This window comes from Thermobia domestica, chromosome 7 (genome assembly GCF_964235325.1).
Source record: "Thermobia domestica chromosome 7, izTheDome1.hap1.1, whole genome shotgun sequence".
NCBI lineage: Eukaryota > Metazoa > Arthropoda > Insecta > Zygentoma > Lepismatidae > Thermobia > Thermobia domestica.
In genome coordinates, this window is record NC_137460.1 from 293,615,065 (window position 1) to 293,638,941 (window position 23,877).

Sequence of the window (23,877 nt, forward strand, 5' to 3'; positions counted from 1 at the left end):
ATAGAAACGTAGCCCTCTTTTCGAAAAAAGTCCTTCGTGTTACAGAAGTGTCTAATTTTATCTTCTTTCGTATTAGGATGAAATAAAGAAATGCGGCATTTCTTTCGCGGTAATCTTTTTATTTATTTATTTTTATTTTTTAAAGACGAGCGACTGTAAAAAGGGAGATAAAACTAAGAGATCTAACAAGGAGTGGCTTTCGGATCCGCAATTTAATAGGGGTTACAGTCCGTGTCGGCGATCGATTCCAAAGCTAGGTATAAGACCTCTAACGTCGAGCTCTTTTATAGTAAAAGTGAACTAGTTAAAGTAATGCAATACCATTACATTAACTACTGTAGCTAAAAGTGAACTAGTGTAGTTAATGTAATGCAATGGCAAAACACTTTGTCTATTGCTACAGCTTTTTTTTTTTTTTTTTTTTTTTTTTTTTTTTTTGCAAGGAATAAGTAATGTGCAGCAACAGAAAAATCTTGTTAAGACCAGAAAATTGTATTGTGTTTCCTTACCGAACATAACATCACCTTCCAAACCATAGAGAAAAGCATTGTGTTCGTTAAAAAAAAAAAAAAAAAAAAAGTTAACATTGTTTTTGAAATATTTTTTTTAATATTGTGCCAGCACCCTTGTGATATCATACATTTGAGATATTGTAAATAGTTGCTTTTATATCATGAGAGTGAGTTCAACTGTGCGTTTTTAGTCCATCTAAAGTGATATTTTTCAAAAGTATTTATCATTAGGTGTTGTAAATTGTACTTATTTTAGCTCGCGGGAAATTTTGAGTCTAATCGGGAAATTTCATCCCTTCGGACGGGAAATTCGCTGTTACAAAACAGGCATCACTGCCGTCTACTTACCGTACTTACCAGGCGTCTCATCTGAGTATATAAATTAAAATATGAATTAATAAATCAGGTTAGTATTTCAAGCAAAGATTTTGTAATTCTAACGGCTCTTCTCTTTGTTCTCAAATATCTTTCGCAGGGCCACATGACAATATCCAAGGACCCTTTGATGTTGATTCATTAATTTTCACCCGTTTTTCACGTCTATTGTGTATATTTGCAACGATCTACGGTATTTGGCATCTTATAACAATCTCTTAAGAATTATCTCATTCGTCCCTAACAGTAATATGTAATAATAATAATAACATACAATGCAAGGTGGAGATTTACTATAGAGATCCAGAGTTGGTTGAGGACCCTTTAATGTCGATTCATTTATTTTACCGTTACTTCACCTGTTTTTCACGCCTATTATCTATATTTACAACGACCTACGTTATTTGGCATCTTACAATCACCTCGAAAGACTCATCTCATTCGTCCATAATAATAATATAGGCCTACAATGCAAACTTTAGATGTGCTATACGGATTAAGAGATTTGTAAGATTTACATGAGAAATTCTAATAATATTTTAATAGAGTAGTGTGGAAATAATTGAAATTACATGTTCATGATATTTGATATGTGTATTTACGTTGAAATTCAAAGCTGAAAGTGAAAAGTTCTATCAACGTATTCTGCCAAAGGTAATAGTATACATGAGAACCCCGTGATCTGCGTTTCACGTCTACATGAAATACCATAAATTTTCTACGTAGTGCAATAGTAAGATGTATCCATGTGCACAAGACATGCGATATGCGTAAAATCTCCCCCACACACATAGTCATAGATAAAGTACAAGGGCACTACACATGCAGATATAAAGTACAGGTACGTTCTTTTTTATTTTCGTATCAGTCGATAAGTAAATAAAAGTCGCTTTGTTACCCCCTTTGTAAGTTCGTACACACTCAATGAATAATCCATAAAAGTATGAGCGTGCTGCTCTTTCGGGAACTGATGCAGCTTCATGTATACTATATCCATCTGTAATATATTACACTTAATTTTCATTTTCTTTAAATGTGGAAATCCGTGCTAGATGTGAAACCACAAACTACTTAGATAGCTTATAAACTGTTCTAATACAATATTAGCTGTACTTTATTATAATCACTTCACACACTACAACGTGCAGGTTTACTTTTGGTGGCCCACTCGAAAAAATTGTTCAAAAACTAGAATTTTTTCACTAATTTTTCGTATTGTTTCCTAAACGATTTGCACTGGGTGACATGAAAACTAAAAAGGCATAGTTAATTTCATGGGGGCAATCATAAGCAATTTTTGGAAAATTTAAATTCTTTTACGATTAGCTTATAAATACGGTCCTCGGATTCATGTATAAAAAGCGCACCCCAAGAAACATCAAAGAACCTGTACTAGGTTGCTATTAAAACACGAATCCTATCTAACCAAGCCAGGGCAGAGCAAAACTGAAGGGCCTGAGCGTAACAAAGGAGCGCATCCGAAGGAAGCAGGCGCGTCAGCGACGGTTCGTTTGCAATTAAGCGAGTGTATTAAAACCGAGTGGATTTTGGCAATAATACGAGATTCAGTACCACTTGTCATGGTTTCATACTACTAGCGTCAACCTGAAACACAAAATACAATTTCAGTACACTGTGTAGAAATATACCGCCCATTGAAAATACTTTTAAATACAGTAATCCCCGTATGCACTTACTTATTTTACCCGTAGAGAAGCATTTGTTGGGATTTTACAATAGTAACATTAACTTATAAAATACAGGTGTATTACTTTGTATTTAGTTGTATCGCCTGCAGTAATTTATTTTTTATAAATATGTATTTTCATGCTAAGAATTGAACTTTACCTGTAAATCTTCCAAAATGTGATGCGGCAGAGTAAATAAATAAATAATTATTTATTTAAAATAAAAAACAAGTACACATACATCTTTTATTACCTTACAGATTATCTTACATTTAGGCACACACAAAGCACGGTGTATAGACTGTTTGAATGGCCGTGAAAATGGCCCAAACAAATTTCAAATTCGAATGAAATTCTGAACAAAATTTGTACCCAATATGTACAAATTTGTACCACCAAAATTAGAATTTGTACCCACATTAATTTCGAAAAATTTTTCATGGGAAGCCAGCTTGAAGTCAAGCTTGCCCACAGAATTACTGTTTTCTTTCCAATTCAAACCAAAAGGGTACTGAAAATGTGTACTCAATATGAAACAATTTTTACTCCCACTAATTTCGAGAAATTTGTACTTTTGATTGTGTATCAAGCTAGCCTGCAGAACATGTCATTATTCTTTCCGATTCGAATGAAAACAGTAGTAGCAACTTGAATACAATATGTCAAAATTTGTACCAGCAAAATTAGAATTTTTACCCGCATCAATTTCAAAAATTTGAGTTTTTGATGGCTGGTCAAGCCGGGCCGTACTCTTTATTTTTCTTTTGAATTCGAATCAAAAGGGTACCGAAAATGTGTACTCGATATGTACGAATATGTACCACCAGAATTATAATTTGTATCTACACCAATTTCGAGAAATTTGAACATTTGACGGCGTGCAAAATAGATGTTAAGCTGGCCTTCAAAAGTTTATTTTCTTTTTAATTTGAATAAAACCGTACCAAAAATTTGTAATGATTCTGACATGAAAATTGAAATATATATCCCACCAATTTCGGAACCAGTAGCTGGGGGGACTTGCAAAGCGAACAATAGTGCAAGGTGCTATTATGTTCTTTTGTTGGTTAATAGAACGTTACTTTATTTAACCACTAAAGCTAATTAAAAAATCGCGAAGGAAGCACTATACAATCACTTATCCACCAGCCTGTACGATAACGTCGAAAGTTGCAAAATATGCCCAACGAGGAATAAACCACCGACCGCTGTAGAATGATGTACCCTCACGGGGACTTCAACCAGGCACCGCTACAATATTTGTATAACCCTTTTTTTATGTTCTATTTCAGGAATATAAGCTAGTAATGTAGCACAGGAAATTTTACCTTTTTAGCTTTTTCTGTCGTCATGCAGCGTTGATCCTAGGTAGAGAACCTGTAGCTTCATGTAATTAGAAAAAAGAGAAAAAGAACAAGAATCGTACTTTCATACAACTATCTGTGTATAGCAAAAACAAAAATAATAATGTACATGAAACATAATAAGGGCCTATAATAGAAGAAAAAGAGAAAATTATATTAGGATTTGATATAACAAGTCAGACAGTAAAGAAAAAATCGGTTATTAGATAGTATTTCCATACTTCGGTATGGTTTTGTATTTTCGGTATTTAGGTATTTCGTTATTTTTCTGTAAGTTGTAACAAGATCTAGGATGCTCTAAATATTGGTTTCAGTATTTTTTACATTTCTAGTCTGATCCCAAACTATTCAAGCGACTACTTAATTTAACTAAAATTGTGCTCACCGTTGTCTTCTCCCGGCTCGTTCATAAATTTTGTTAAAGCGAATAATATATTTCTTATTTTTTTTTCAGATTTATTTGTTTTGCTTTCACATTATCTGCAGGTTTCAAATCTCAAACTTAAAGTTTTTAGCAAAATGCCATTTCATTATTTGAACTTTGTCTGTAATAAGACTGAAATGAAAGCAGAAGACGTTCCTATTAAAGTTGAAATGAAAACAGAAAACGAGCCCATTGAAGAATTTAATTATAAACTGTATAATAGTAACATCAATGATCATAAAGATCCTCTTGGAATACGTGTGGAATATAAGGAACGAAAAACTGGAAAGGAAGGAGAGTATATCACTTTAGAAAGTAATGAATATGAAACAGTATCAGATTGGAAACTAACTGCAAAAGCAATATGTTTGGTCAGGCGTTTACCAACAAATGAAGTAATTGGAAATGCTAAACGTTTCAACAGTAACAACATGACAAAATCCTCCGATTTTACACACAACACAAAAGGGTCAAGCAGTCACATCTCTGCCACTATTATTGACAACAACGGACAAGACGAAGACGTTGAAGAAAATAGTAATCGAGGAACATACAATCCTCAAGCCCTCAGGTATGTTTTAAATGCATTATTTCGTCATAGCTATGTTTTTATAAATATTTTTTTTTTTTTGAAATCGCGTTTTTCGAGCTGGTTTGATTTTTATCTAACACGAGTATGCTACTTATTTTCTTTCATCTCTATTTTTCCAGTCTTTCCACAACGAAAACCGACTCTACCATTCCTATACCCAAGCTCCACCGAAGCTGGGAGCGACGGATATGAGAATAAGTGCCATTAAATTTCTAATGAGTATGTAGATTAACCGGATATAAATAATAAGCTAGAAATGAATATGCAAGAAATAAAATTCTACTACATAGTATGTAACGCATATAATCATGCCTGTTAATTAAATTATGTGCAAGTTACATTAATCGTACAAATATGTAAAACTTATTCTTTTTTGAATTACACGAATTAATAATATTCCATTTTCGTGAGATCTACCTTTTGTATATTATTAAAGATTTGTAGGTGGATTTTTTCATGAATGTGTTTATGATACAAGAATGCTCGACCGGCTAATCCACTTTGAGGCCGTCGCTGTCTTGGTATTGAGTCAGAAGCAGTTGCAGGGGCCAGTAGCTGGTTCTATGAGTGATAATCCACCATTGTCCACGTCAGTGCGGAATGCGTTCTCATTCGGTTCTTTTGAATTTTGACTTCGATAGCTTAAGGAACACACTTTTACTCGATATATGAAGACACAAAATAATATTGAAACATGTGTAAATTAAAAATCATTGTTCGTGATGCTCGACCATCTTAGACATTAGCGATAGGCTGGAGAGCGCGTTTCAACATACTGAGCTATCACATCTGAATACATATTATTTCCGCACAGTTTACTAATCTTAATAATCTACCCACTGATCCATGATAATACAGCGGGAAGCGCGTTTCATCACAGCCGTACTGATCAGTTCGGAATTACGCACCCGAATAAATGTTCCTTCCCGGCCAATGCCCATGCAGCGAAGCGCTTGCAGAGAGGAAGTTTTCGGAAAGCTCATACCTACGGGACCAAATCGAAAGTTTATTCTTAAGCAATGCAGTGTGTGGGGGGAGGGGGCAATTTCCTGTCTTTTTCTCCATATAATGTGCTTTGAGCGAAGCGAAGCGCACAAAAGCAAAGATAAACATACATGTGTAAGCTTGTGAGAGAGGCTGTTCCAAGAACTAGCCCATCTTTTATAACAGGCTTCGTTAATAAATTCGAAGTTAGCACAAACTGTCTATCATCTTTTAATCCAAACAATTAATAACCCTCAAAAACACTGATATTTTTTCAACACTTGCAATACTTACTTAAATATGCATTTTTTTTTCCATTACCATAAACTGAGTTAATGGAGTCACAAACATTTGAACATATGAAAAAGCTCAACCGATTGCTTAACTTTGTAAGATTTGAGACATAACAGTAACAGTAAATTACTATAAATCTCATCTTTACACCAAACCTTGAATGTAAGAAGGAACACCCTGTATATACATTCAAGTCACTGAGAATTCAAAATGGGTGAACGGCATATTGGACAACACTGTATATAGTAAAGCAATTTTCACTTGTCTGATTAAGCATAAGGTTCTTCAACCTGTATGACATTCAAACCAGCTTTACGCCACCATTAAGCTACCATTAATAAAGCCTTTTGGTTATTTTGTCACTATACTTCTTTATGTCTGTCCATTTCATATTCTTCTTTTTTGGTTTCATTGCCTCGAAAGTACAGTCCTAAGGAAGGCCGTGTGTGTGCGTGTATGGGCGATTTCCTTCTTTTTTCTCCATATAATGTGCTTTGAGCGTAGTCAAGCGCACAAAAACATAAACATATAAAGTGTAAGCTTGTGACAGATGCTGTTCCATAAGTTCTCCCGTGTTTTATACGAGTCTTGGTTAATAAATTGGAAGTTAACGCAAACTATCTTCTTTTGATCAAAGCAATTGGTGAGCCTGAAAAGGGTGAAATCTTTTCAATACTTCTAATACTTATTTAAATATGTATTTTTTTCGTTTACCTGAACCATAGTTAATGAAATTGCAGAATTTGCAGAGATAATAGAACTCAATTTATTGCTTAACTATGTAAGAGGTGAGACAGTTCGACAGTTAAATAAGTTTCCAAATGTAGTAGTAAATTACTATAAATCTCGTCCTTACACCAAGTCTTGAACATAAGAAGGAACACTGTATATTCTAGCGAGTTACGGAGAATTCACCGTGGGGAACTGCATATTGGATAACACTTTGTATAGTAGAACACATTTCACTTGTCTGATTAAGGAAAAGGTTATTCACATATATTACTTTAAATCCAGCTTTATGCCACCATTAATAAAGTATTATGTTTATTTTGTCATTGTACTTCTTTATGTCTATTTCTTTTCTTCTTTACCTTTTTCTTTAAATATTAGTTTTTCACCATAAATATATATGTCAATAGGTTTCTCAATCTTTTTCATTGAGTATATTACTTCATTTCATTCAGAAAATAAAAGCATATTAAACAACGTGCGAGTCGCGGTGGCTCAGTGGGAGAGCGTTCACCTCTGGTGCTTGGGGTCCCGGGTTCGATCCCAGCCCCCGCCAAGTGAATTTCGTGGTGGACAAACACCATGTGCTTGGGTTTCCTCGGGGGTCTCCGGTTTCCTCCCTATTTCTTCATTCCCATCATTTCATTCATTAATCATCACCGTCTCCTTTAGCCTCACCGGCATAATCGTAGGACGTAAAACTCAAAGATTTCATTTCATTTTTAACGTAAACACCAAAATATTTAAATACTAAGCAATAATACATGTTGTGTGTGTTGGTCTCGCAAGTGTTGCTTGAAATGATTTTTTTTCCTTTTGTATGGTAAAATCGAAATTTCTAACGAGTGTATGGTGTGGTGTAATATTTTTTTTGCAACTTTTTTACATTTCATCCAATAAATAAACGTTATATGCAAACTAAAAATCATATCATTAATAATCAAATACTAAAACATAAGCGTTCTTTTCAAATTCGAACTTGATTAATATATATATATATATATATATATATATATATATATATATATATATTGACAATCTCAAATTTCAGTTCCCGCCAGTGAAGCTTGTGGTGCACAAACACCGTGTGCGTGGGTTTCCTTGGAGTTCTCCAGTTTCGCCCCACTTTCTTCATTCCACCGTTTCATTCATTTCTCATAATCACCGTCTCCTTTATCCTAACCGGCATAATCGTTGGAAGTAAAACTCAAAGATTTCATTTAATTTTTCATCCTCAATAGTGTGCTGCCCTTTACGGTCTTTTGCATCACGTTTACATGCGCATATTGCAGTAAATCCACATGAGCATACCGGTCTTAAATAGCCTTCAGCATTTAAATTTGCCCTCAGTGATTATTTCTGATTGACTGCCATTCAATTAAACTTAATTGCTTACAACGCAAAAGTGCTTCAAATATGATCATTTTGTTCACTCAGTAAACGTTATCAATATCCACGTGCGAGGTAAATTCATACCTCTCGGAATGAATGTACTTCAAGTAGCCTGTGTTCATCTGATGGTAACAATCTATGAGCATCAATGAATTTGTCATTTTTTCCCTGCACAAATTGTACATCGTTTTCAAATCGAGTCATTTCCGCACTCCGGTCTAATGATCAATTATTCCATGGTTTGAGACGTTTAAGGAAGAGAAGAGCATGGTGATGTCAGTGAAAATAATTATGCGTCTTCCTAATAACATAGGTTTCCATTTCCTTAAAGCGTAAATCACTGGTAAGCATTCCATTTCTCAAATTGTGTACCGATATTCGCATGGAATCAAAGTACGGCTAATACACTGAATAATTTGCTTTTGCTTACCCTGTACCTGCCGAAGAGTACAAAGCAATCCGACGGTTGAATCATCCACGAATGTAATCCACTGGAATCCGGGTTTTGAAAAATCTGGATTTGCTAACAAAACGCTAGTGCAAATATCATCTTTAATCTTATTAAATGCTTGTTCGCACTGTTCATTCCATTGCCATTTCATTCCATTGCCATTGCCTTTAGCCTGCAATTCATATAATGGGGCGACTTGTATAGCGCAATTAGTTAAAAAGTTCTTACACCACGCATATAATCCCAATGTAGATTGCAATCTTTTAATATTAGTGACCCTTGGTAACTGCTTTGAAAGTTTTTTCATCCTTCTTTATCCTCTTTGAGCTAATAATATATCCTTAAAACGATACTTGCAGTGCACAAACCATGCACTTATAAATATTCAACGTGATGATATGTTCCTTAGATTTTGCGAAAATTTGTCTAATAACTTCATATGTTCTTCGTAATTGTTATTTTTGACCAAATGGTCATCGGTATATTTGATGATCTGGCTGTGTAAATCTGGGCCTAGCACATCATAGCATTAAAGGCTCGTCCGTCATTACGGTGACGGAAGGGTACTCTCTGATATTGATAGCACTGTCCCTCAAAATTGAACGCTGTAAATCTTTATTTCGCGTGCAAGTAGCACTGTTGGTACAAAGAATGGAGGTCCAGAAATGCGTTGAATGATTTTCCCTGCAATTTAACCAACAAATCTCCTATTCCGTCTGGTTTAATTAGCAACAAACCTCAATGCTGATTAATCGATCTCAAATCGATACATCTCCTCTTTTTATTCTTCTTTGGAACAACTAGCGTGATGTGATGCGCGTGTGTGTATGTGTGTGTGTGTGTTCGTTTGATTGGGAGTGTTTTATATATTTTATTATTTTTATTGTATTACTAATTATGATACTATTGTATTGCATGGTCAAGTGGAAGACAAGGCAGGAGCCTTAACTTCGCCTTGTAAAATAAGACTAAAATAAATAAATAAACTAAAATAGGGTTACTGTGAATGGATTGACAACTTGTGATAATACCCAATTGCAATAAATTTTTGATCTCACCTTGTACAAAGGTAAATGTTTCTACGTGAATGGATACTGTTTTCGAACCACTGGTTCATTAGTATCGATTTCCATTTCATATTAGAATCCTTCGAACCTTCCGGAGTAGTTCGTTAAAATGTCTCTATACTGAAACAATAAATCCTATAACTGCTCTTTTGGCTGTGATCTAGTGCGCATGCACGACTAACAGCTGCTTTCAATTGTTTTGATGAAACTCGTGTAACAACCGTATCATCTTGACTACAACTGATATTACTAATGTGTGGATATTTTGTGTTGATATTGTATTCATCAGCTGATTTGACCAAAGTGTCATCAGCATCGCCGCATTTTTTTGATTCAATGGGAAAAAGAGAGACTACTACTCTAATGTTGTTGTATTCTAATGAAGTGTTATCGTGACTAAGATTATTGATACTTTGTAATTGCCCTGATGCATTCAAACCCATAAAAAATTTCTCATTAAGGTCGGCTACGACAGAAACTTCTAATGTGAATGCAAGTGAATCTATTTCAACGGGGACGACAGTCCTGCCTCTACATTTTCTTTTAAACTTCCCACTATAATCTATAATGGGGACGTATTCAGTTGATGGTAATTTCGGAAATGAAATATCCTTTCTAATTTCCTTCGAAAGATCATAAGACGCTTGCGACGTTGCCGCTCCCGTGACACACATTTTTTTTCTATGCCGTTCACATGAGTGTTAATATAGGCAGAATATTGTTACCATTCGGCCTAACAATAGTTTCTTCGAATTTATATTTTTCAGTGTTACTTCTTGCATCCTGATCTAAATGCGAGTCAAACTCAAATGTAAATTTTCGTACGCAAAATTCATTGTTCGTGATTTGACTATTTTTTTTCTTTCTTGATGGATATCCCAACTTGAAGCCCATATCCTTCCAGTTTTGAGTGATCTCACCTCACTGGTCGCGATTTCGGTCCCGGTTTCTCCTCTCTTTATTTTAGTTTCTCCATTTATAGCCATTATTTCGTCGATTTCGGTTATTTCCTCGATGTGGCCCCGATCTGCGGTTAATACGCCAAATTTTTATCTCTATCACTGAGAAGCTTTTCCGACAAATCTTGTTGATTATTTGTACGCGCATTCTCCCTGTCATTATTCACTGCGTCACCTTGGTTCCGTCGATTATCATCGTTTTGAAGTGCTGCACTCGTAAAGATCGATTGTCCTTATAATTACTGCTACTGTGCATGTCATATCCTCGCTTTGCATTACAGATCTCCGTTAACCGTACCGATTCGATTCTAGCAATGCTGGCATTGTCGTGATGATCTCCCTGTAGCTGTTGTGGCTGAGGCTTTTGAGCAGACTGTTCTTGATGCTGCTCATGGTTCCATTCCAGAATGCGGCGGCGACGTTTCCCGCCGGCGTGTTCCATGGTGGTCTGCGGAACTCCGTGAGGCTATCCAGGCTCGTCGGCGCGCTCTTGCCACTTTTAATCATCATCCCACAGAAGACAATCTTCAGCAGTTCCGCATTCTACGTGCTCGTGCTCGACGTCTGGTAAAGCTCTCGAAGCGCCAAAGCTGGAAGAATTACGTTTCGTCCCTTAGTAGTCGCACACCTATGTCAACTGTGTGGCGTCGGGTTCGCTCCCTAAACGGATCCGCTTCTTTACTTCTTGTTCCAGCCTTAAACGTGCATGGTGTTCTAGCGACCAATCCCTCAGAGATCGCCAATATATTGGGCCACCATTTTGCCACTATCTCTGAGTCAGATCACTACCCACCAGCCTTGGCTCGTTCCCGTCCTCAGCTGGAGCGAAACCCGTTAAATTTCCGTACCTCCAACAGTGAGGACCATAAGGCTCCTTTCACGCTCGTTGAGTTCGATTCTGCTCTCCGCGAATCGTCCAATACTGCTCCCGGGCTTGACCGTGTTTCCTATGATATGTTGCGCAACCTCTCCCGCGATTCTCAGCTTGCATTACTGCAGCTGTATAATCGCCTCTGGGTTGAGGAGTTTTTTCCACCTGCTTGGTGTGAGGCCCTGGTTCTTTCCATCTTAAAGCCGGGGAAAGCCTCAACTAGCCCCACAAGCTACAGACCCATTGCTCTCACGAGCTGTGTCTGTAAGTTGCTAGAGCGAATAGTCAACAAGCGCCTGGTGTGGTATTTGGAATCGCATTCCCTTTTGAGCAAATTTCAAAGTGGATTTCGTCGTTTCCGCTCCACTACCGACAATCTTGCTTATCTTGAGGGTGAAATTCAAGACGCCTTTCTCCACGGCGAACATCTTGTTGCTATATTTTTCGACTTAGAGAAGGCGTATGACACCACATGGCGTTACGGAATCCTAAAACAATTATATGACTGGGGTCTTGTGGGCATATGGCCCACTTTATTTCGAATTTTCTTCACGAGCGACACTTTAGAGTGCGTGTGGGCTCTACTCTTTCAGAGCGCTTTGTACAAGAAAATGGTGTTCCACAAGGCAGTGTTCTTAGTGTCACGTTGTTTGCTGTCGCAGTCAACAGCATTCTTTCGCAGATCGAGGCTCCTGTGTCTGGTCTGCTTTATGTTGACGATCTTGTCATCTTCTGTCGCTCCCGCCACCTTCGCGGCATTACTCGACAGCTTCAACTGACTCTCAATCGTCTCGTTCGCTGGTCGAATGAGACTGGATTTCGCTTTTCCACCGAGAAATCCCAATGTGTTCACTTCTGCCGGCAGCGTACGTGCGTTGTTGACCCGGACTTGTACCTCGATGGCACCCGTTTGTCATTCGTTGATACAGTCCGTTTCTTGGGTCTGGTGTTTGACCGTCGCTTGTCGTAAGCACCACATGTACGGAAACTTAAATACTCTTGTCTTCGAGCTCTGAATCTCCTTCGTGTCCTTTCCCACCGCACGTGGGGTGCTGATCGTACTGTTCTACTTCGTTTGTACCGTAGTCTAATTCGGTCCAAGTTAGACTGGCTGTATTGCCTATGGCTCTGCTCGTGATTCCTTGTTGCGCCAACTTGATACAGTGCATCACCTGGGTATTCGGATTGCTACTGTCGCCTACCGCACTAGTCCTGTTTCAAGCCTGTACGTTGAAGCCAACGAACATTCCCTAGCGTATCGTCGCAGGAGGCTCCTTCTTAATTATTCTGCACATGTGCGCTGTATTCCAGACCACCCTTGTAGACCACGTGTCCATGGTGGTCGGAATTACGAGCGCTATGCTGCACGTCCTCGTTCTACACGTCCATGGTACATACGGGCGTGTGAGAGTTTCCTTGCTGATGATTTCGTGTGGCCCTCTCTTTCTTTGGTTCAGTTTTGTGCTATTCCACCATGACTGCTTCGTGTACCTCGCTATGATACCAGTTTGTCTCTGCATTCGAAACAAGCTACTAGTTCCCAGGTGTACCAGCAGATGTTCGCCGCACTGTTAGATCAGTACCCCGATTTTAGTGTGTTCTATACGGACGGTTCTAACGATGGTGATTCCGTAGGCTGTGCCTTTGTCACTGACGAGGGCAGCTCTTAATTCCATTTGCATCGCCTGTGTTCCGTGTTTACCCCTGAACTAATTGCACTTAAGCTTGCCTTGGACCATGCTCTTTCACTTTCTTTACGTCGTGTGCTCGTTTGCATCGATTCTCAGAGCGTGGTTCTAAGTCTACAGAATGTCTTCAGTATGCACTCTCTCACTCAGGACATTCTTGGGAGATGCCATCAGTTGCAGCAGCAGGGTTGTGTCGTCGTTGTCTGCTGGGTGCCTGGTCATGTTGGCATCCGGGGAAACGAACGTGCTGACGCAGCTGCTAAGAATGCCGCCTTAGTTGGGGTTGCACTGGAGCATAGTCTTCCTTGCTCCGACCTTCAGAATCATTTCCATTCTTTGATGCGCTCTCAGTGGCAAGCTGATTGGGACCAGGCCGTTGAGAATAAATTACACGCGGTTAAGCCTGTACTTGGAGAGTGGCGTACGTCATTTTGGTCCTGTCGTCGAGATGAAGTGCTCCTGGCGCGTCTGCTTATCGGACACTCTCATCTCACACATAGCTATTTATTATGTCACGTGAACCGTCCGTAGTGTGAAGAGTGTATTGTCCCTCTGAGTATTCAGCACATTCTTGTTGAATGTCCTGAATACTTGGATCTCAGAGAACGATTTGGACTGCCTTGTTTACTTGCCCGTGCCTTGGGGGATAATAGTGATATTGTTAGCCGGGCACTTAAGTTCGTATCGGCCATTAATGTTGCTCACGTTCTCTGAGCAGTTTTAGCTTGTATAATTGTTTTATTGCTGCTACATTTTTATCTTTTCTCCCGTTTTTAATCTTGTTTTCTATATATTGTTATTGTTATCTTTTTATCTTATTTATTATTTTATCTTATCTAGCTTTGGTTTGTTTTTATTATTTTTTAGCAGCACTTTTGTCTTTGTAAACACTGTTGGTTTTAATTATTTTTATTTTTAATAGTGCAGTCCTGAGCAACATAATTAATCGTGACAGGGACATATAGCCTCGTTGCTGACGTCCCCATTAACCCCCTACTCTATATATCTTGCAATGCTTGCCAAAATCTGTTGGAGCGAAGTGCATAGATGCAAAGTTAACTCTCCCGATACCTTCGGAGTAAAGTATCAATAATATTCGCAATGATTTTGGCAAGTGAACTTTTCAGATTTAAATCCTTTAATAACTGGTACTGCTGTGTAGCAAAACTGGGAACTGTGTCATGGCTTTTTGCTTAGAAGCAATCTGACTAGACACAATAGTATGTGAATCAAACGTATCTATTGATGCCTTTTGAAACTAAGTGAAAATTTCAAATTTTCTCGGATAGTTCGCGACTCATTCTTTTGCCATTTCGACATGACACGGTATGATATGAACTAATCATCCTTGTATATTCCTACTACTCTAGCCTTTTCTTTCAGGTCTTGAATATATGAGCGCGCAGTTATACCATCAGGAAGCCCTGTATATTTTGGCAAATACTGTAAGTCCCTTACTCGAATAATACGCTTTGGTTGAGGAGTTCTGTTTGAGTTGAGTTGATTTTTATTTTATTTTCCATTCAGCAGCGAGGCTATGTGGGACGTGGAACTACTGAACAACGTGGAATTCAAACCGCATAAGCTCGCGCGCCACTAATCGAACCCGGGTCTCCCACGCCATAGGCGCGTACGCTAACCGCTTAACCACGAAGACGCTCGAGTTTTGCTTGAATAAACTCGTTTCACACTACTATCAAATCTTAGTAGTAAATCTGCTAGAAAGTGTACTAGCAATCAGACTCTTCGCTTTTATAATCTGAGTCGTGGTACTCTGTATCGAGCTCGTTCTGTCTATGCGGTGATGGATGCACATTTATCTGTATTCGTTGACTTTTACCTTCAATATGTTCTTGGCATGCTAACAACAGACGGTTCATTTTCTCTAATTTCTGCATTTTCTGGCTAATATCTCGATTATCTTTGCATTTTACAATAACGACGGGTTATTTTCAAAATGCTCGATTATTCACTCATCCGTAGCCTTATGATGCTCTCTAGAACTTTCTAGCGTTTGTTCGATTCCATCTGAACGTTCGTTGATCAGTTTTGAAATCTGTCTATGGGCCTGGACTTCCTCACTTACATCACCTGTCTTTTCCGCGACTTCTTTACATACATATTTAATTCGTGTGTGACACTTTCCTGCCTATTCATACGAAAGCTGGTAGTTTCCTATTTCTTGCCAGTACGCGCCTGTTACTTTTCTGTTTCGTCGAACTGATCTTTCACGCTGTTGACTTTCATTGTCTTGCTTATTCAACCTCTACCGTTCGTACAAATTCACGTAATTCGTCTATTTTTTTTTAAGTTTCGTCACTGCATGAATCGACGCGTTGGTTAGACTACCTAATTCAAGACGCACTTCCGTTATGGTGTTATTAGTTACTGTAATATCATTACGTAAGCTATCTAACCTAGTATCCAATTCAGTTCGATTTCTGCTTAATTCGACAGCTAACTCTGCTATACATTGCTTGCACTTGACTTGCCGATTCAGCTATTGATCGCACTAATTTAGTGGACTGTTGATCTAATTGTTCTTACAGCAATGTTTGAAATTGATCTAACATAATGGACTCCATAGAAATTATAAACAACTAGCTCAAAATACGAAATTTAAAAGCCTAAATTCAACAATGAAATCATAAACAGACAAATTTCTAAAACGTAACATCAATAATATCGATACCCTAGTGTCAATTTAGTTATTTCTGTTTTTTTTTTCTTTCAAAGTAAAGACTTCACCCTCTATCACTTCAATTTGAAATACCTTAAATGTGGCCACACTATTTTAGCACGAATTCTTCTTAAACTAAACGCATTAAATATGAAGCATTTTTTCATACACTTGCGTTAATTAACTAAAACCAAGGTGCAAGTGTTGTTTGTATGTCAAATGTATGTGCGTATCTGTATGCTGAAAGCAATAACCTGATCGGTATTCACTGTACCTGATGTTGGAAATTTGTTTGATAGATTTTTCTACACAAACAAACACAATAAATAAGTCATAGTTACTGACATAAATAGAAAATGGAACTGAAACAATTACCCACATATAGTTGGCAGCACTGTACTTAGAAACCTAGTAGTAATAGATAATAAAACTATATGATGTCTTAGACCTCCCAAGTTCATGTCAGACAAGAAAATATATTTTCTGTGAGAAATAAAGGTCTTTATGATGTGGGCCTCAGAGGCCCCAGTTGGTGTTCCATGTAACCCAAAAATACCTTAGTGTTCCTAGGGTTAAGATGGATCTCCCAGAAATTTTAATACAAAGTAGAAACTGGATCCAATTGGCTAAGGATAGAAGTCAGTAGAGAGCTTTTGGGAACGCGGCTCGCGGCAGTTTGAATGGAGAAACCATTCGGCAGCACTTCCATGAACTTGGGAAGCACTACAATTTGGGTCGCTGAGAGCGGCTCAAATCTGTTTTAAAAATTGGTGAGACGTGCAAGACAGTTCCCGTAATATTTTTTAAGTGATGTTTAAACTATTCATGCAGTTGGAAAACAATGCTGTATAAGATCAGGGGAGCAGAATTTTCTTCAACATTCGGAGCGCAGCGTCTTTGAGGGTTATTCTGGAGGCATCAATTTCATCCCACTTTTTTTGCAGCAGTTGGACACAATCACATTACTCCCCAAAACACACATTTCAAATGGGATTATTGGGGAGACAGCCCTTAGTTCCAAGACGGAAGGTGACATGTACCCTTCTTCCCTCCATGATTTGTGAGATTGGTCGATGGGTCCAACATGATTTGACTCCAGACCAGAATTCAACGCGAACCAATAACGTTGTTTATTTGCTGTTTCGCCTGAGGAAGGAGACATTCTTGGACAGGCTGTTGACATGTAGTGAGACCTGTGTCCTGTACGAAGCTCCACGGCGCCGTCGTCATTGATTAGTATCGCGTGAACCAGTTCCAAACAAACGAAACCAGCACTGCGGCAAATGGACCTCCTGTGTTTTTGTTGGACTACTCTCGGCATCGTGCATCGGGAACTGGTACCAGCCGTCGGAGCACAAATGGAACTGTGTACTGACTGCAGTTGAGCCGTGTTGCAGAGAAACTCTAAACTCTGGAGCCAATATCACTGAATCACAAAGGATTCCTCTTGTTACAGGACAACGCTACCCCGCACATGACTAGGATGACCCGGGACACAATTCTGCGGCTTGGTGTTACATCCGCCATACCCCCCGGATATTGCACCTTCCAATTATTACCTGTTTCATTTCTTGGACAATCACCTCACAGAACCCCAATTGAAATCATTAGTATAGGTGCAAAATATAACTGATATAAATTCTTTGCTTCACGACCCACCACGTTCTACCGCGATGGAATCCATGGACTTGCAGAACGTTGAGGGAAGGTCGTCAATGCTGAAAGGGACTGTTTTTGATCTTCCAGATACCTGTTATGTGACATTCCGATGTCCGAAGGTGAAGGGTGAAAAAGCGATAAAACATTCTTCGTTTTCTTTATAAATTAATTAGCTACTTTTTCCAGAATGTGTTGGTAGAGGCAGGGAAAGAAGGTATCTCGCAATCTTTACTCCCTCAATTTGAAAAGGTATATCATGTATTAAGCCTTTGAAGTTACTTCCCATGGAAGATGTAGTTTAATAAACAGAATGAAATACGAAATATGTATGTAAATTACGCAAGAATAACGATCAAATTGTTTTATTTGCCTGGGGAGATTTCTAAAGACCTAGGACGTAGAATTTCAGGCGTTTCGCATGTAAAAATACCGAAACAAATTGAAAATTTTGTGTTTTAGATGTATTGGTTCACAGCTGAATATCAGTTCATGACATCCGCATAAACAATTAGTTTTCCTAAAATTTGTTGCATGCTACCAAAACTGTCGTTACTAAATATCATTAGATAATGTGTGATGGAATCTGTACAATAAATATATTTCATAGCATAGGGTAATTTTATTGATGAGGATAAAAAACTGTCCGCTTTCATCGCTTAAACCATAGGTCACTTGCCCACTATTTTTCAGGAAAGACTCTACGTTGTATTTTTCACTTCGATAAATAATCTAATCTTCAGGTACTTTATTCTCGGTGTACAATATAAACTTATTTTTTTACTTATAGGATTCTCATTCTAACTAACGTTAAAAAGATGAAAGTAGCCGGTTGAGAGACACTGTTGCCTGCAATGTGGAATTTAATTTTAAGTGATTCGTCCGTTTCCTGAGCTAATTAGAGACAAGCTGAATGTCAAGTATACTTACTGATAAGTAAAATGCAGTATATTCCTTATCTCCCTCTTAAATACGGTATATCTGAAAACACTCGTGCACGCATTTTATTTTAAATGATGAGCCTAAAATTTTTCTCTCTCTAACAAGACAGACTCGTGAGTGGCGCACATTTTTAATCCCCCCTCTCCTTATGATACCCATTTCAATGAAGGTAACATGAAAAATACCCAGTTGGAGGTACGCACTCAGCATACTAGAAAATTTTTCTTAATAGTTCGTCTGTCTTCATTTCTATTACCATTACTTTTCTGAGGCTCATTGTTTTATACAAAAGGAGAAAGTCTAAGCAGGGTAAACTTTCAACGTTATTAAACAGACCTCGTATTAACAAAATTCGGAAAAATCTCTCGCTAGCATATACATACATGTTTGCATCTATGTGCGTAGGTTAGTTGCTGCGATCGAATCACAAGAGCTCCTTATATGGCGAAAACGAAAGAAAATCGCTCGGCAGTGCATTGCGTAGAAGGGTCTTATCGTTAGTTTTAGCAATGGTTCCTGTCCTTGGCGGAGGACTCCGATCTCGAAAGAGGAGCAGCGCAAAACCTCGCTCACCCATCTTGTTAGCAAGGCTTTGGTGAGCTTTATATTAAAGAAGTGAACTGTCTTTCAGGTTAATATATATGAAAATAATATTTTAATATGTGCCAATATTCAAAGTGAAGATTCATTGGCTAATGTATTAACGAAGAAGATTCTAAAGATTTCAGCGCGAGAAAGCATAAAAACTTCAGCGTGGAGCAACCCTGAACTTCAATTCATAGGATCAGTTACGGGCCCCTGCAACTTTGTATGGTCAGACGATACAATGGTGAACTTCAGGTTGAACCTATTGAACAGACATCGTTGTGAGTATTACAGACATATTAATGCAATAGCCACCTGATAAATACGTCGATAATCATTCGTAAAAGGGCATAGCTCGGAAAAAGGTATTATTTTTTTCTAAATCGAGTAATAGTAAATTCTGAGTATTATTGTTAGTGTAATCTGCATAGGATGTAATTTACAGTTACGATTATACGTCTGATATATTACGTAGTTGGATTTCATTTTATGTTAAATCAGTTTTATCATGCAATTTGCATTGAGTTAATTAAAACATTCACTTTAGACTTATTAACGGCGTCTGTATCGAAATGCATCCTTCCCAGTTTCGGTGTATGGTATACATCAGCGCAGTGAGACTGGTTTGCTGTGGCAAGTTGGGAAAAGAGAGAGGGATAAAGAGAGATATACAGTGAGGAAAGGAAAGTAAAACAAAATAATTACTTCATTTCGTTCAGAAGATAAGTTGTAATGATTAGCATATTCACGTTAATGAAAAATACACCATAACCAAACACATTCTGACTTGAATGTAATGTATAACATGTTTCTTTTGTTTAATATACAGAGTGGAGCATTTGACATTACACGCCCTTTTAACTTTTAAAGTAATAAACAATAAACATTGAAGTTTGTCACGATGCAAATAACGTTCGGAAGATGTTATTGTAGTCACACCCTGGAATAGCAATTTTTCACACCCAGTATTGAATTGTGATTTCCCGACTGGATTACATTAGGTAAAGGGAAAACATAGAATAGCACATTTATTTGTCTTTGCCAACTAAGGACATTACAGCATGATAGCGTTAGGTATTCTAGAAACTTCTCAGAGCAATAACCAAAGGCCCACAAATGATGTAACACATCTGCTTCTTACCTTAGCTTCGAAGTATTCAATATAATGTTGAGTACTTCTAATAAATAGGTGAAAATTTAGAATTAATTGAATACTCAAAGTTTACGAGAAGCCTTTATTTTGAAAAAGTGGTTTGATATATATCGTAGCTACCCATGTAGATATGTTCGAACATACATACAGATTTTTACGTGGATTAAAATGTAATATTTGAAAGCATTCTAAGGATATTAAGAACACATGGTGATTGATATATTGCATGAAATGTTACATTTTGTTTAAAATTTTAAAAAAAAAATTGTAGTCTTCTTTTGTTTCATTGTCTTTATATTAATAGATCCTGGTAGTGGTTATCGCAAGAAGTGCTCGTAATTGCTAAATTTTCTAGTACTAAAATTAACAATACATAAATATTTTCTGCGTCTTCATATCTCCATTTTAATCTATAATGATATGCTCTCTCCATAGTGTAACATATGAACCTTGCTATGTACTCAGTCTGATACTGTATATATCAACGTAGATGGTCGTTAGATCTCCTCTCCTATATCATTTAGTTTGACGTATGAGAGCCTGTGAGCCCAGCGCTTTTAATATAAACTATAAAGAAAAAAGTGTCTTACGTTTGTTGGTCTAGTTTAGATACAAGCGTTTGCATTCTTTGATGTTTCGTACTGTTAACTCCCATTATCTTCTTTATTGAATTTTTATAGCTTCCGTAAATATACTGTTTTCTTTAAAGCTACAAGAAAAAGAACAATTTCTCACTCAGATGGGAAATCTCATTCTTGCAGGCAGTATAATCGATCACATTTGGGAAGAAATATGCATACTCATGGAGATGACTATTCTCATACATGCCAAGAGTGTGCAAAAGGATTTATTCGAAGGTCATATTTGGATACACACATGTTACTACATAAAGATATAAAACCTTTCAAGTGCCAAGAGTGTAGTAAGGGATTTATTCGAATGAATAGTTTGAAAACACACATCCTAATACATACAGGTAAAAACCCTCCTACGTGTCAAGAGTGTGGAAAGCAATTTAGTGTTATGAGTAGGTTAGCAAGGCACATGTTAATACATAGAGGTATAAAACCTCACAACTGCCAAGAGTGTAAGAAGGGATTTAGTCAAAAGGGTAATTTGGCCAGGCACATGTTAATACATACAGGTGTAAAACCTCACAACTGCCAAGAGTGTAAGAAGGGATTTAGTGAAAAACGTAGTTTGGCAAGCCACATGTTAATACATAGAGGTATAAAACCTTACAAGTGCCAAGAGTGTACGAAGAGATTTAGTCAAAAGAATAGTTTGGCCAGGCACATGTTAATACATACAGGTGTAAAACCTCACAACTGCCAAGAGTGTAAGAAGGGATTTAGTGAAAAACGTTATTTGGCAATCCACATGTTAATACATAGAGGTATAAAACCTTACAAGTGCCAAGAGTGTAAGAAGAGATTTAGCCAAAAGAGTAGTTTGGCCAGGCACATGTTAATACATACAGGTGTAAAACCTCACAACTGCCAAGAGTGTAAGAAGGGATTTAGTGAAAAACGTAACTTGGCAAGCCACATGTTAATACATAGAGGTATAAAACCTTATATGTGCCAAGAGTGTAAAAAAGAATTTAGACATAAGCGTACTTTAGAAAGACACATGTTTATACATAGATGTATGAAACCCCACAAGCATCAGGAGCTTTAGAAGGAATTTAGTCTAAATGATAATTTTGCAAAGAACATGTTAACGGGTTACTAAACCTTAAAAATGAAAATGTGGAGGAATTAAGTCCAAAGTCTACTTTGGCAACACATGTTAATACAAAACAGATGTAAAACGTCACACACGTGACTATGCTATCAACAAAATTTCTTCGAAATTCACATTTAACAACACATGCTAATACAAACGAGAAAAACTCACACTTACCATGGGTGTGCCTAAAATTTTGTTATATCGTGGCTACACGCATCTTAATCAAATCTGGCCAAATACCTCAAAGTGGTATCATTGTATAAAGAGATTGTCATCCTATATGCCAAACGTGTGAAGATGAATTTGTTTCAAAACTGCGTTTGGCAACGCACATAATATACATAGTGTTATAAACCTCATAGTGCCTACAGTGCTAGAAAGAATTAAGTTGAAGTTTAAACTGTGCATTGCAACGTTTTACACGTACACGTGAGAAACGCCAAAACTGACGAAGAGAATTTGATCCACCGTGAATGTGATAAGGCTCATGGTCCAATTCCAACGCTATAATACTGACTTTTTCCGGCCACCTTTGATATATATTAAAGGAAGAATTCAAAATTTTGTTTCTGAATCCAGTTTCCATATGAGGTAGTTGAACGCAATTGTATCTCGAAGAGTTTTGATTGATGCAAAGCTCTTTCTTTAAATTATTGAATATACCAGTACATGTTTTATGCGTAGGTTAATTACGAGCAACACTCGTGTATCCTGTCATCATTTTTTTTTTTTTTTTTTGAGCTCTGTACATATATATTATGTATGCTTGTGTCTGTAGTCTTTTATAATAAGGCTCTGGCTTCGATACTCAAGATAGATGCTGCAATCATAACATTGTCACCAATCTGCAGTATTAGTTAGTCTTTAGAATAAGAATACATTTCCAACGTAAGCTTTCATGTCTTCTGCGGTGGAAATCGAGAAGAAACCAGTGCTTGAACAATCTTGTTTTATTAACAATTAGTTAAACTAGGACTTAATTACAGTTATATACTTACGTTGCCTTACGATGTAAACATGGAACTCCAGTGTTTCTATTCTTCAACAGATATCAGCCCATCACTCAATAATAAATGATTTACCAAGAAATAAGTGTGTGTTTGTAGCATAAAAATAGTTGCGAAATGAGCAATCCAGAAACATTGTGTAGATTCAGTTGATTACCTTTTTCTTCAAACACCACTTAGAAGCTTGTGGTAAATTATTACGTGATCAATTTTCTACATTTAAAAGATGAGATGGAAAGTATTCAACCCTACCTCAGAAAGTGTTTTCCACCGTAATTTCAGCCACTTTCCTGATTTGTATTTTTCATCCCAGGGAGAGCGATAAAATTTCCCGGAATTAGAAATTCATATTTAACTAAGTATACACATAACTAAAAAAAAAAATTTCAAAGGGACAACTTCTAACTTAATATTTGATTAAAGATTGTTTTTCACAAGAAATCTTTGATTTGATTCATAAGTGAGGATTGAACGGGTTTAGAATTCATTTTTACATTTCGAGAATTTCATTTCCAAGTAATTCAATTCTGACAAAATGTCAAGATAGTAGTGTCTGAATGTCTACGTAATATGACTACCAAGTTAGTAGAAATTGCCCCAGGCGTTCCAGAGTTCGCTAGAAAAGAATTTCTAATATCTACGCACACACATATATATACGTAAGTACGCATATGTAGTATGCAACCAATAACTCTTATCCTGCCTCTGATAATTCCCAATCCAGCTGGGAATT

General features: G+C 37.3%; 1 protein-coding gene across 1 annotated transcript in view; it reads left to right on the plus strand.

The window, feature by feature from the left end:
* Positions 1 to 796: 796 nt before the first annotated feature.
* LOC145691053 (uncharacterized) overlaps positions 797 to 23,877 on the plus strand; it is a gene marked incomplete in the record, with an annotated part of 199,934 nt that continues 176,853 nt past the window's right edge. Inside the window, 2 exon segments of the mRNA XM_081766689.1 lie at positions 797 to 918; positions 4,394 to 4,751. Coding sequence (XP_081622815.1) covers positions 4,459 to 4,751 — 293 coding nt within the window.